General features: G+C 31.7%; 1 protein-coding gene and 1 pseudogene across 2 annotated transcripts; one reads left to right on the forward strand and one right to left on the reverse strand.

Annotated features, from left to right (window-relative positions):
- The first annotated feature begins 5,216 nt into the window (after positions 1–5,216).
- LOC146922894 (uncharacterized) lies at positions 5,217–5,982 on the forward strand. The gene is made up of 2 exons (XM_085715685.1): positions 5,217–5,576; positions 5,685–5,982. Exons 1-2 carry the CDS (start codon positions 5,430–5,432, stop codon positions 5,811–5,813), a joined length of 276 nt encoding a protein of 91 aa, XP_085571811.1. The 5' UTR covers positions 5,217–5,429; the 3' UTR covers positions 5,814–5,982.
- Positions 5,983–6,419: 437 nt separating this feature from the next.
- On the reverse strand, positions 6,420–14,109 carry LOC146922895 (uncharacterized; annotated as a pseudogene). Its single transcript, XR_015011158.1, has 14 exons — positions 14,010–14,109; positions 13,782–13,903; positions 13,439–13,498; positions 13,079–13,198; positions 12,763–12,882; positions 12,489–12,630; positions 11,773–11,955; positions 10,469–10,654; positions 10,107–10,231; positions 9,089–9,230; positions 8,161–8,317; positions 7,532–7,648; positions 7,067–7,193; positions 6,420–6,781 (listed from the first exon to the last, which is right to left on the reverse strand). The product of XR_015011158.1 is annotated as an uncharacterized LOC146922895 (transcript).
- Positions 14,110–15,801: the final 1,692 nt, after the last annotated feature.

Raw genomic sequence — 15,801 nt, forward strand, 5'->3', positions numbered from 1 at the left:
AGATACTCAAGAAAATTCTTGGTCAGTATTAGTTAGACAGATAAATAATTAATTGATGTATAAAGGACCAGAACGTTCTGGAGAGAGATAATATAAGTAGAATAATAATATGATATTTGATCTTAAGTTATAAGGTTAAATTAGCAAGGACCAGAATGTTCTGGAGAGATATAAAGGTAGAATGATAAAACAATATAATAGACCGAATTTAAACTTTAGTTAAATATTAAGCAGTTGTTTTATCTTGGACCAGAATGTTCTGGAAGCAGTGTAATTAATCAATTAAGTATAGTTTAAGTTTAGGACCAGAGAACTCTGGATTAATATGGTTGAGATTAATTAGGACCAGAATGTTCTGGAGATAAATATTAAAGCTTTGTGATCGTGTGTGTATATTGTGTAAAAGTAAAAGAGAGTAGAGAGAAAGAAAAATAACACAGAAGAGTTATCCTGGTTCACCAAACCCGGCTACTTCCAGTCCCCACACATCGTGTGAGATTGTCCACCATAGTATACAGTTGGTAGAAACTTCTAACCAACACTATAAGGTCTTGATCACACCAGATCAGTCCGTAATCCCTGTATTATCAACCTCAGCAGGCTTCTACAATTCTTTGCTTTCGCACAAGAAAGGTTGGAACTCTTCCTATCTCAAACTATTAAGCCCAATAGACTTGAGATCTAGTTATCTCTTTGTAAGGTAATTGTTTAGATCGAATGTCTCAAACAAAAAATATGTAGGATGTTGTTTGGAACTTTATATGTTAAACAAACTATCCTTGTACAAATTTAGAACAATATTCTCAATGAGAAATAAAGATGAATGTCGAAAGTGATGATGAAGAGATTGATAGCTTTTTGCTTTGAGAGAGATAATTGCTTTGTATTTCAAAACTCTTGCTTTTCTCCTTCAATGACCTCTTCTATTTATAGAGATGGAATCCCTTGGAAAGTAAGCTGTCAAAGAGCTGTTGTGCTTCCATTTTGAATTCGAATTTTGGCTCCAAAGAAACTTGGGGAGAAAGCATGTAGAGAATGTTTCTTCACTTTTGCCCAGAACGTTCTCTCAGTCCTAGCCAATCTTGAACGAAATTGTAGAGCACGTGCTTGCTAGTTGGTGATGAGCTGTGATCAAGCCTTTTGAAACTTGCTGCCCACTTGATGACTTTTGTTGATGTCACTTGATGATGTCATGTATCTTGTTGATAAAGATTGATCCTTTGGATATTTCTTTTCCTTAAAATTCCTTAATGGATCGAAATACACACATGAGGGCCCAAAGATGATTTTATTCCTTTTGCTTTCAACACATGTGTAATAAAGACATATTTAATTTCCTTTGTTCTTTTGTCCCTTAATGCATTATCAAAGAGCCTTGATTCCTTTCTTCTTTAAGTGAGACAAAAAGAATATTTGCTTGAGTCTTGATCTTAATTATGCATATCTTGACAATTGCCCAAAAAGCTCATATTTGTTCATGTCCATATTTAATAAAGATTTTTGCTATCCCTTGTGAGGCCAGAACGTTCTCTTGCTTTTACCAAACATTCTCATGAAACATTTCTCACAAAATTCATTAGTAGATAACAATATAAATAAAAGTAAATATGTTTGTTATCTTTAAAACCTCAATAAAGGATTTTGCTTTCAACACCTTTGAGACAACCGTGTCACGAGTGCTGGGCAATTTGGTGAACAGCTGCGTGAAATAATCACGAGCGATGACCGGAAGCTCTTCCTCTTTACGGCATATCGTTCCATTGTTGTCTTCGAGATGTTCAATTCGATTTACCTTGCGTCTAGAAGTTGCGGCAGCATGAAAAAATTTGGTATTTAAATCCCCATCACGGTACCAGAAAGTTTTTGCCCTTTGTGAAACATAGCAAAGTTATCACTATGAATTATGCAAAATCGGCATGAGAACATACTAATGCACAAAACGTATTGTAAGATTTGTTTATTATAAAATATTTTTTTTATCATAGCGAATAAATATAAAATTTTGTAGTTGATTCACATTGATTTTTATCACGCGGCGTTAGTTAAGTAGCGCAGAATTTAACACTTGCGTTACTTAACTAACACAGGGGTATTTTCGACAAAACAACTGGGCGCGAGCAAAAAGTGCAGGGAGAAGAGCAACATTTATACTTTTTTGGCAAAGTATAATTTTCTTCTTTATTACTTGATGAATTATGCTCTTCACCCTGCACATTTTTCTCGCGCCCTGCAGTCATGCCAAAATTACCCTTGCGCAAGTTAACTAGCGCAAGTGTTAATCACTGCGCCACTTAACTAACGCTGCGTGAGTTAACTAGCGCAACGTTAGTTAACTCACGCTACATGCTGTCTTAAACAAGGCAGAGCACCTCATTTCCTCGTTTATCATCTAAAATCTCAAAAAATCTCAAAAATCTCTCTCAAATCACCCAAATCCAAAATTCCTTCAAGTTCAAATCAAACAACACTCCAATAACAAGTAAGTTTTCATGATCAAACACCATTAACCTTTTATTTTTACATGTTAGATTTTTTCTCTTAAATTAGAAATTTTTTAGATTTAGATTTTGTTTAAATTTTGGTGTTTTTGGCAAGAAATCGTACAATGTTTACATGTAAATGACTTGTGTTAATTAAATGTTTAGATGTTTGCATGTTTATGTTGTAGTTTTGAGTTTTAGAGAATTTTTTTAGATTTAGGGTTTGTTTAAATTTTGATTTTTTTTGCAAGATATGATACAATGTTACATGCAAATGAGTAACATTGCTTAATTATTTAGATGTTTTCATGTTTATGTCGTAGTTATCATTTTTAGGGTTTATGTATAACTTGCATTCCAAGTGTTTGATGAAATGTTGGAATGAGTTTTTCATTGATTGTGCTTAATTTCTTATTGTGTAAATTTGAAGCAATGGCGGGGTGGATCGACGTTCATGCACAATTCAACTGCGGAGAACCTTAGAGGTTGAAGGTTCGGTGCCTTGATGTAACGTTAAGAGGTCTCAAGGATCAACTGAATTAATTCAACCAAGGGTCAACCCCAGAGACACAAGGAGGGTGGAATACGTCCGGTATAAACGTCCAACACTCGACGAGGGGGAGGGTATCATTCACTTGGGTGGAGTTAAAGAACGACGAAAACGTTACGAGCATGTTTTGGGAGCACAACATGTTCCAGTGGATCGATATGCGGGTAACGTTGCTGAGATCAACTGAAGATATCATCAACAGCTTGATTCCGCCAGAAGATAGTCATTAGTTAGGTAAGGTGCATTCCAACTACAACAATTGTCTTACCTCTGAAATGGGGTAATTCAAACTCGCCAAACGACAAGGACTCAAGCATTTCGCTCGACATTCATGTTTTTCCTTTGAAAAGCTTAAATTTTTGTTAGGCTGGTTTAGATGAAGGTATTAAGTGTCAAGGAATGGACCTCATTTTGTTGGCACTTGAATACCATCATCTAAAGCAAGCCTAACAAAAATTTATTCTTTTCAAAGGAAAACATGAATGCGGGGTGAAATGCTTGAGTCCTGTTGTTTGGCGAGTTTGAATTTACCCCATTTCAGAGGTAAGACAATTGTTGTAGTTGGGAATGCACATTCCAACTACAACAATTGTCTTACTCTGGATGGGGCAATTCAAACTTGTTAATCGGCATGACTCCAACATAGGATAAGCCTCTTGAATGCTGGTATTCAAGTGTCAAGGAATGGACCTCATTCTTTTGGCACTTGAATACCATCATTCAAGATGTTGATCGTATGTTGGAGTCCTGCTGCTTAACTAGTTTGAATTTGCCCCATTCAGGAGCAAGACAATTGTTGTAGTTGGAAGGTGCATGTAATGTAATGTAATTGTTGACATACATGTCGTTTATGTAATATAACGAAACCTTAATTCAAATTTTTATTTGAATTTACGTTGGCGCAATATTTATTCGAATTCACGCTATCGCAATTTTTATTCGAATTTATTTAATCGCAATTTTTAATTCAAATTATTTTATTTACTTTATTCTAATTTATTTTATGTACTTTATTCTAATTTATTTTATTTACTTTATTCTAATTTATTTTATTTACTTTATACTAATTCAATTTTATTCGAAATTATAAAATAAATGCAAAAATAAATACAAATAGACAATAAAATTAATAAATAGAACTCTCATTTTATTAATATCATTCAAAGATTACAATAAGCAATACATATATTTTATTCCAATTCACTAATCTACTTAATATTTTTTTACCCTCTTGAGGTAAAAACTTATTTTTACCCTCTTCGATATATGCCAATAGCTCTTGGGGAAAATAGTGATCTGTCCTGTTGGGGAAAGCGACATCAAGACCCCTTGAGGTAAATTTAAATTTGGTTCCTTTTATACCCCCATGATGATTCTTTTTACCCACGGTAAAAAGATTTTGGGAGTAAAAGGAAGCAAATCGAAATTTACCTCAAGGGATGATGCCCTTTTCCCCAACCTAACGGACCACTATTTCCCCCAAAAGCCACCGGTATTTACCTAAAGGGGTATAAGCACCCTAGAAACTATAGAAACAAAGAAGAAGAAGAAGAGAAAGAGGGGGAGAGAATGGGAGGAGAAAATGTGTGGAAAAGAGGAAGTATGTGAGGGTTTTTATATGTGGTATAAGGTATATAGCACTTAATGAGGTCCAAAAACGTGTGAAAAACTTAAGGAAAACGTGTAAAAACAAATCAAAACCATTGACTACCGTCCAAGAAATGTTTGTGCTTCAGTTTTTACCACCGGCCAACTTGCGCAAGTTAACTCGCGCAGAGGCTCAGTGGTGCGTGACTTAAACCACACATAACTTATAAGGTGCGTTAGTTAAGTCACGCAGCGTGACTTAACTAATACAAGAGTATATTTGGAAGGCTTGCAGGACGCAAGCGAAATGTGCTGGGTGAAGAGCAAAATTCTTACTTGATGGTAGGCATTTGGTGTGGGCCTCAAGCTTTTGGTCCAGTCCCAAAACATCTCGGGATTTGCTATTTAGATATCTAGTAATTATTCGATCTACTGAACGATAATTAACTACCATTTGTTTTTAAAATGATAGTTAACTATTCTTCAATATTTTCTAAATCAATTAATCACTTTTTAAATCAATCTAATCAATTTACAAAGTTTTTCAAAGGGTAATTAATTGTCATTGAAGGTATTTTGTGCGATTTGAGATGTCGGTGAACAATTGCTAAATGGTTAGAGAGCATCTTCGAGACACCTTTAAGTCTTCTTTTTGAAGAAAGACCTTTAAGTCTTCTAACATTCTCTTTTTGTTAGTTTATTTATCTACAAAAGAAGGACAAATGGTACAAGTTTAGTATGTTCATATTGTTGTCTCTAGACATACACACAAGTGATATATATTTCATCTCTATAAGGCAATAAAAGTAGCTATGGAAGAGATGGGTTCTTCATCTACAACATCTTTACCAAATCACAACAAAACTTCTTTTGGTACTCGTTTGAAGATCAGTTGCTTATCTTTTGTTGTTTCTATACAAGAAACTTTTAGATATGCAAAAGCCTTCTTTGTGGGTCAGGTAATTCAATATCCAAAAACAACCCCTTTCCATTTTTTAGCTACTACTTATCTCAATATTATTGTTATTTTGAAATTGATTGAGGAATTGTGGTGTGAAAAAAAATAGGCAAAGACTATAACTGCAAAAAATGAGAAGGAAGCAAGTGAAGCTGAACTTGAGGCTTCAAAGAAACAAGTTGAGGCTGCTGATGCTGCTGAACATATCAAGAATAGGCTCAATGATCCTCATAGTTAATTAAATTAATGTTTAGTTTTTATTCAAGATAGTTTGCAATTAAATTTGTGCTTTTACTTCTAGTGATTCACGTGAGTGAATTCAACCTCATGCAAGTGTTTTCTTTTCTTGTTTTGATTAATATTTTTTTTTTTTGAGTAAATTTATTTGTTTTTTTTTTTTGAGTAAATTTATTTGTTTTTTTTTTTTGTTGTTTTGTTGTTGAATCATGATTATGATAAAGATGGGAAATATATTTTATACTTTTTTGTTTGTTGTGTTTGCATCTATTGATAAGGGAGAAGCAAAGCCAAGACACGTGTGATTCACACAAACTCTAAGTTATGGATGAGTGACACGCAACTATATGTGTTGGACAAATTAGCATATTATTGACAACAAGAATATTACTTATTTTTTTGTCAAAAAGAATATTACTTATTTTTTCCTTCAAAAAAAAAAAAAATTACTTATTTTATCTGTCTTATTGTAAGCCTAGTTTAAGATTACACACTACTTTTTCGAAATACCCTATGATACCTGACATTTTAATTTGAAAAGAAAAATATGTTTAGAAAAATGATGTTTTTTGTATTTCTTTGCTTATTTTTATGAATGCACCAAAAGTAATGGTTAGACCAAATTTTATTAATTTGAAATACATGATTTATAATTTAAGCACTTGAAATTACCATACAATCCACTCATTTACCACACCATGTATATAATTGAGCCTTTAATTTTCTTCAATGGGGGCTTTCTAAACGAATATAATCATACATTATTCCCTGAAAGAGGGCCAAGGGACCAGTAGCCATAGTTTGTGTTAGAAAAATAGTATTATCTCCTTTGATTAGCAAAATACTTGGCACACCAATGTTGAATAGCCAATAGAGTCCATGAATTCCATGTCTAGCTATTGCATTGTCCTTACCAATCACCCCCGTAGTAAATAGTGGAGGATCTTGTTTTGCATCATTCACTCTAACCTTTAAATTCAAAAAATAAACAATTTAGTGGAATGAGACAAATGAAAAGTGAAAGCACTTGAAAATGTGCTTATTGAAGGTTCACTTTTGATGTAAATATTAGTTTTACACAATTTATCATATTGCGCATAAACTTATTTTATAACCGTATTTTAAAAATAATTGTAAAATATTGAATTTTTATTTTTGATGTTAGTCTAAACTAGTTTATGTATCATTTTCTTCTTAACAAATTTGATGATTACATTGGAAAACTAATTGAAAGTTTTTGATGAAGTTCCTTACCTGTAATTCAGAGACATTTGCACTTGCAAGAGCTAATCGTAATTTATACAGTCCATTTTCTTGCACATCATCCATGTTGAACTTTATTTGCCACGTAGTTCCTTGGTAACTGCCATCATTTTTCTTCCTGTATTTCATGCATATATGTAAGAACAATTAATCTATGATATAGAAAACCATCAAATTTCTACAAACATGATCCACCAATAAGCATATATATATCCTAAAAATAAAAGTAATTAACTTCTCTAAAATCACTAGAAAAACTATTACATAGTGTGATTAATTTATCGACCGATTTAGAGACTAAATTGTTAATCAGTCGCTAATATCATCGGTCGATGGTTAATGACTTTTCATAAATTAGTCTCTAAATCAGTCGGAAAATCATTTAGCATTCGATTGAGAAACCAATTTAGTTACTTAAATCAATCGCTACTGGCCAAAAATTTCTTTTAAGTGTACCTGGTGACTTGTGCATAGAACCAATCTTTTGTGTAGTCACTAACACCTTCATTATAAATCAAATCTTCATTTGGGTATAGCTCTGCATATCTTTCCCACAAGCCATACTGCCTAAACCTGTGATCCATCAATCAAACTTATCATTATAGATGGTTGTTTTGTGAAGACAATGTTAAACCTTTGAGGTTCAATTATTCCATAGACAATGTTTTTGCAAACGTTTTCGATGAAAATAAACTAAAGTTTAATTTTTTACATGTACCGTCGGTGTAAAGAATTTTACACGTGCCTCCAATCATATTAATCAAATAGATATATTTATTAACATATTTTAAGAACTTATATGGTAAAGTGACATAATGAATGGTGAGATAAGATTTTATGCATGTCTATTTTTATTTTATTTTATTAAAACCATTTAGCCTGTGTTTGTTTACACGGTGGGACACCCACAAACCTGCGTTTTGACCAACTCTATAAATCTCAGCTTCCTTATTTTCACGTTTTCTTTGCATTGGGACGTGCAATTTTGAGTTGGAACGTGTTACCAAACACACTCTTAGACTATGCCCCTATAAAATAAAATCATTGTCAATTTGTTGTTGCCTAAAATAGGAAGAGTTACTAACTTGTCTGGATGGTTTATAAAAAGCTTGTTTATGTATTTTGGATTAGGATCTGGAACATAGAACTCAGCAGCAGAGCGATCAGGAATTCCAATCTCCCATAATGTTGGACCATCTCTTGGAGGCTCAAACACTATGTCACCACCATTTATCTCACAACCTGCATGTTGCATAGTATTCAACAAACATGGACTTATTTTGTGTGACTCAAATCAACAAATATGGACTGAAGCCATTTGACTTTTTTACTAGTTATAGATTTAAAGACTTACATACTTTTGAAATTTCAATTGTATGTAAAAATCATGCACTTTAAAAGAAGAGTTTTGCTAATTAGTATTTTAAGGATTTTTAATTAAGAAAATATTTATCGAAAAAGTCAAATAGTTTAATTTCTAATGCATTGAATTCATCTATTTTTATAAAAAACACTTAGTATTTAAGGTTGTTAAAGGGTGTGCTTGGGGCACTCGTTCACATTTCACATTTTCCTTAAAAGAAAGATTATGTACTTCAAATTAAGTTAAGTGTGTATAAACTCTTATTAGTGTATTTTACAAAAAGCAAGTTTAATTTGTTGCTCAATATAATCTAATGGACCAACCGGGCGGACCAAAATAGTCTTGTTGCTTTGGGGCTAGACTAATGGACCGAACCAAATTTGACGTTGATTGCTCATCTTCTCTCCCCTTGCATATTCAAATCTATCAAAATACACTACTGGAAGCTAACTTCCGATAGTCTATTTTCAAATATAATACAAACTATCGAAATCCCATATTTTTCGGAGGTTAGATGAACGATCGCTATCAGAAAAAACACAAGTCTTCCATTAGATAAATAAGATTCTTAATTGAAATTTATAAAGAGAGTGAACTCCTCATCTTACCAAATAGACATCTTTAGAGCCCATGTATATAGAAGAACTAACCTGGAGTTATTTTGAGGACAACATTGTTCCAATATTCTCCAATGAAACCTGGAACCGATGCATATAGATTGTAATCACCACTCTGTATATTATTGATTGAAAAATAGCCTTCCTCGTTCGCTCTACTCCAAAATTGGTATCCCTGACCAAAAAGTCATTCACTGTAAGTAAAAATTGTTGGTCAATCACTACTTGCATCCTTAAATTTATGAGAAATTGTTTCCTCACCCCATATTATTAAAATTACATGTGTTTTTAGAAATGTATAGGCATATTTTGTCTGTAATTATAGATCTAGATGGTACAAAACTCACTTTTTTTCCTTTTGAGAATGTGTACATTTGAAAGTGTTAGGGATATCAGCGCAATGCGGAAGCACAAGATCGATGCAATTGGGAATTAAAGAAAAGTAAGTAAAATAACAAGAGAAATAACACACAAGATTTACGTGGAAAACTCCTCAATATGAGAAGTAAAAAACCACGGGCGATCACGAGCAAAGTTCCACTATGTAAAAGAAAAGAGTACAACAAGTCCTCTTATAGTGATGAGGACAAATGACAATATTTTCTCTCAATATCTCCTAAAATACTCTCTAAAATGGAACAAGAATTCTCACCAAAAATACACTCAAGTGTATACAAAGTGTGTTCAAATTGTTTTGTGATAACTCACTATCTCACGTTGCTTCCATATATATATATATATATATATATATGCCTTAATCTCATACTTAAGAGTGAAGGAATCAAAGTTGGAACATCCACCTAGAGTAGGAGCTTGGAAGAAAATCATGATTTCTCTTGGTCAAAGATTGTAGGCACATATTGGAAGGAAATTATGATTTCTCTTGGTCAAAGATTGTAGGCACATTAAATCCAAGAGTAACCTTCCTCATAAGTAAGTCAAACATAATGGCTTGTAAAAGTGGAGAATTAGAGCCACATAATCTAACAGAAAGTTATATTGAAGGGTATGTAAAATTACTTGCTAAATCTATATATATTTGGCTACAAACCTTGCATTCCCTTTGCCAAGATCCAGTCTCTCCTGGTGGGGCTAATCCTATATACGCACCTTGTGCTATTATGTCCTTGTCACTTACACACCTGAAATTTGTCATTTGAGAGCTTATAAGCTGCACTTCATTATGGTAAAAAGATAGTATAAATTTTCACATGTAAATAGTATTAAAACATAAAAGCTACATTTCAATATTCTACTTTGATCAATCCGAAGAGTTTGAAACTTTTCTCTCATTTCTTCATGGACGTCATAACATTATTTTGGTGTTACCTGTCACGAACTAGAAGCCATTTTAAGCGGTCTTAATTAGTATTTAATTAGTGTTTATGTTACATTTATCTTCCTAAATAAAACTAAAATTTCTAGATTTTAATTCTGAACCTGCAATTTGGCGTCCTCCCAGAGGTGAGCTAGTGGGTCCTCATGATCCAACAAGTTGTTAAGATAAACAAAAGTTGGCCCAAAAACTTTTTTCCATGGCTCATTAGGCTGAAGTTTAAGAACTATATCCTCACCTGCGTAATGAGCACTAAGAAACATCTGAAACAAACAAAAAATATTGCAAACTCTTTGCTTTTAGTTGATCACAACATATTGAAATTAAGCATCCATCACTACTAATAGAGTAAATCACCAAATTAATCTTTGAAATTGTAAATTTTCGAAATGTGTAATATCTGAAATTAACACAAATTGTAAATGTTTATTGAGAAATCTAAAATCCACTATCACATTAATGTATTGTTAAGCCAATATAAGACTAAATTGATCCATATATATGACTAAGAGCATCTCTAATGCAGATATCCAAATAAGTTTCATAGACCGATAAACCTATATCTTATTTTTCCTCTCATTAAAATTATAAAAATAGCTAAAATAAGATACGATGTAATCATTAATGTTGCAATAATAATGTATTCTATTAGCTACACTTGGTTGGACACAAACATGAATCTTTTATATTTAAGCAAACATTCATTAGTTAAAAAAGAAAAAAAACATTTATATTATTATTATTAGAATAAATGAATGATGTGATTGTTAATGTGTGTGTCTAAATGCAATATATTTGTGTTTGTGACCAAGTAAGTCATTGTTGCATTCTATCATCATATTTTTTGTATGTGATACCTATCATCATTAATATAAGGTATCTTATTTTCTTATCATTAGAACAAAATTTATGAGTTGTATAAGTTACAGAGATAGAGATCATTTATTAGTAGTGTATGAAGCTCAGTTCCTTAGAAAGACCATTAGAGATACTCGATAGTTAAGTATTTTTAATTCACAAATCATTTTACAATTTTGTTAATGTAAGGGATCAAGTTGTTCAACAATTATACATTTTTCTAATAGGAAAGAAATATATTAAAAAAGAGAGTACTCAATGATAATAACAAGTATATATACTATTTTTTGGCGTGTTAACAAATGTCGTAAGACATTGTTTGAAGTATCTAGAATAAATAACGGTGTCTTAGAAATATAAGTCAATGACCTCATTCAGTTCCTTAAACAATGTTTTTTTTAAGGAAGTTCCTTAAACAATGTTATTAAGACAATTGTTAGATATTATATTTTTTATAAGCAATAAGTATTTACTGAATTACTTGAATAAGGTTGGTTCACTTAGTACAAAGAAGAAAACTTACTGCAAGGCTGATGGGGCCAACATGGGAGGTAAGATTCTGTTTAACAAGACCACCTGATCGAGACTCATTGCTAGGTATGATTACCCAAAAACCTGTTGCTGGATTTGATTCAGACTCTGTACTTATCCATCCATGAACCTTAAGGTCTATGTTCTCACTTGAGTATTGGTACTTGTCATCAACCTTAAATATTAGTCATCACCAAAATTTTATTAACCAAAAATAATACATTATAGAATGAGAACCCCCCTTTTATTCTTAAATAAATAATAACAATTTTTTCTGAAAATTGTAAAATAACATAAAAATGTTATAATAGTTTCGTCTCAACGTGAATAAATCTTGATCTTCCATCTCAGTCAAATCTAAGAACAACCAATATTCCCTACTGAATCAGGTCAACCCAAGTTGGTTTTTCTACTGAAGATTTTAAGTGCATAAAATTTTAAACTTATTACGAATTAAATGCTGAGTTTGATTTTTAAAATAAAATAAATGCGGAGTGCATTTTGAGATTTTATCAGAATGAAATGTTAAGAATTAGTTGAGATAAAATTAAAATTGAAAATACTTATTTGCAAAATATATATTTTTTCGAATTAAAATATCACAACACAAAAATAAAAATCATATTTAGTTCAAGGTAGAATAGTACTTTTTTCAATTATTTGGTCACATAAATGCATCATTTTTTTTTTCTCCTTCCAATTAATTACCTCTCCTTGGAACTCTGGCTCGATGGGATTTACAAGCAAAACAGCTTCTGGGGGAACAAGTTCTTTTCCTCTTCCAGGTAATCGATCATCAGGAAGAGGCATCGACCTTTGTCTATTATCAGCCATAGCCATGTAATGAAACCTACACATGAATTATCACATGATCTAAAAATTATAGTAATTTGCAATTTTACATAAAGCTAATGTCATAGTATATGTTGAAAGATCCTTCGTATATAATATATAGATGTGTGCATGTGTAACTACCCCTTACTTGTCTTTACGAAGCTTATAAACAATCCTGATTTGAGGTATGTTGAAAGCTGGCCACTCCTTTAGGTGTTCAAATATAGCATATGAATAGAATCCTGAGGAATTACGTAGCATCACATACCTGCATAACAAGCATTAGTTAATCTTTTAAATATATTTACAAATTAATTGCAAACTCTAAACTAATTTCAACTTAAGAAACCTATGTAATTCTTTTAAAAAAAATGAGTAAAATAAAAATTACCACTAATTATAGTGACACGAATGGTCATGTTACAATTGTCTCAGGGTCTATGAAAAAATAACATAGTACGTACCTTTTGTCTATATTAAGAGGTGACAACTTTCCCGTTGGAGATGGATTCCATGTTCTTGTAAATGAGATTTCAACTTGTTCTTCTGTTTCCATTATCACATTAAAACTTGTTCCCACAATCCTGCATATGTAATAACCAATTGATTGCAAAGTAGAATACAAATGTTTTGGTAAAAATATTGAATTTAGGACGAAAAAATATAGAATATATCTAAATTTACTTAGAAAGTTAGAGATAAATTTTATGTTTTCATCCGTAATTTGTGTCTTTAATTCATTTTCTTTTAGCATTCATATAAATAATCTCTTGTAAGATTCAACTAAATAGAGATGGAAATTATGAGAGATGATTATCACATACCGCTCGAATGTCCCGGTTGTTCCTGTACTTCCTGTTTCACTCCAAACGACATCCCAATACCTATTAATCCATTGAGGTCAACAATGTTACAATACGTTATAGCTGAGATCTAAATTATCTACTTCTAGAAATTCATGCATTTGCATGCATCAATTAATCTAGTCGTCATCGATTTAAAATTGATCAACTCATATTACATCTTTATTTATGGTTGATTTGAGATTGGACGACCAAGATCAATAAATGGACACACATTTGCTACATGAAATCTTAAAAAATCCGTTATAGTTGCATGACTAGTGAAAAAAGAGAAATTAATCTTAGTTTGTTTGTAGTGATGTACCCTCTATTATTCTTTTCGTTAAGAGCTTCAAGCAGATTATCAATGCCATTATATTGTATTCTAGTTACAAATCCACCAGGATTGGATAAATACACTTGTAGTATACCATTGTCCATAACCACCTGAAAGTTTTAACATCAAAGTCTCAAGTAATTCAATTTTGATATAAATTCATAATATTAACCCCAAACTATATAATAAACTAATGAAGGAAAAACAATATCTTACATGATTACTCTTGATACGCAATTGCACTGCTTGTGAGGACATGTTGAAGGATCTTCACTAAAGCTATATCTATAGTTTTACAATATATTGTTCCTAGTTCCTATAATTTGATTTATTTGTTTTGTTATATAAGTTGTTGAGCTCATAAGAGTTTAGGAGTTGTTGAGCAATCACTATGTGGATGCCACTAACAATCAAGATTTAACCTTAGTTTGCTTCATTGAGAGTCAAAGCGCTTATTTTGCTAGACTCAACCCCACTTGAACATTTATTTGGCGATTTGTGATCTCACTTTGGCTAACGTATTTCACTTTATTAGAAGATGGTTTGAAATTATTATACTTTTTTGTAGATGGAAGGTAAAATGACGTTATTTTAACTTGAAGCAAAAGTTAGTTAAGATTTATACATGAAAAAGAAAAACTAGACCAATGAACTGATTTATGTTGACAACATGAAGAAAGGAAAGCAAGAATCCGAAGAACTTACCTTAAGTTTAATTACTTTTTGCTCTTCAAAACCAGTTTGAAGATATACTGATTATTTTTACAATGTTTTGAATTGAAAAAAATGAATGAAATTTGCCATTATATTCCTGGAACAATCTTTAGATATGATATTTATAAGGTTTAATTACTTTTTAGTTCTTAAACTTTATTTTGAGGTTCATTTAGGTCCCTTAAAAAAGTGTCATATTGGTCCTTTGATTTTATTAAGTTAGTCTAAATTAGTTATGTTCATCCAATTGACAAATCTGCATCAACCTTTTCATCCGTTCGTTAAAACATTTATTTATGTATAGTTTGGACAAAAAAAGCAGGTCTCAAAATTTGCTTAAGTTTTTTTTTAACATCAAGATATACTTTTAAGTGGTTAATGAATTTCACCTAAGGAGAACAATCATTTGGAAGAATCCTGGTTCGATTACTGGATAGATTAATTATTGACTAAACTTTACTTACCTCCAATCGAACTCCGGATTGTTAGAGTTCCTTTTCCCTGGAAAATGGAAGATTGACACAAAAATATATTTCCCTGGATAAATTAATGCATATGCAAATATTGAGAAGTTGTTATACCCTTGGTACTTACCATGATCTAGGTTATTACATAAGCCATGTTGCAAATGAAAGCTTAGCTGGTCGTATAGTTTGGTATCAGAGCATGTCACTTGAACAAGAAATTGAGAATAAGTCCCAATCACATGTCACTTCTTCAATAAAAATATCACTAACTACCCCTCATACAAGTCAACTTATTATGTCACATAAACACTCAGATGCATCCCTTTCGTTGTTTGATTTTTTTTATCAAATGCAGAACTATAGCAGCAATTTTCAATAATAATAATAATAATAATAATAATAATGTATATATGGTTATCTGATATTTATTTATATATAAATGATGACAATGCCAATGTGTCACAAAATACACTATAAAAGTTACATCTCATAAGATTTCTGAAGCAGGCAAATGGATTGATTATAGAGCTTGACGGTGCTTCAATGGTTATGCTACTTTTAATGCTTATTAGTTATTGTACTTACAAAGTCACTGTTTTGCTTTATAGCTTAAAGAAATGAGAAATGATATTTGTACAACCAATTTGCAACAACTTTTTGACAAGTTTCTCTCTCATACTCACATCATGTTTTTATTCTCTCTCTTCCTTTTTCTCTCTCTATCATTTTTGACCAATAGAAATAAAGGAAATGGAAGTTGTCTTGAAAGTTGTCACCAATAGTTGTTCATATATCATTACTCTAAAGAAATAGATGCAGTTACTATT

This window comes from Medicago sativa, chromosome 5 (genome assembly GCF_051527215.1).
Source record: "Medicago sativa cultivar Bolivia chromosome 5, Bolivia_mono, whole genome shotgun sequence".
Lineage (NCBI taxonomy): Eukaryota > Viridiplantae > Streptophyta > Magnoliopsida > Fabales > Fabaceae > Medicago > Medicago sativa.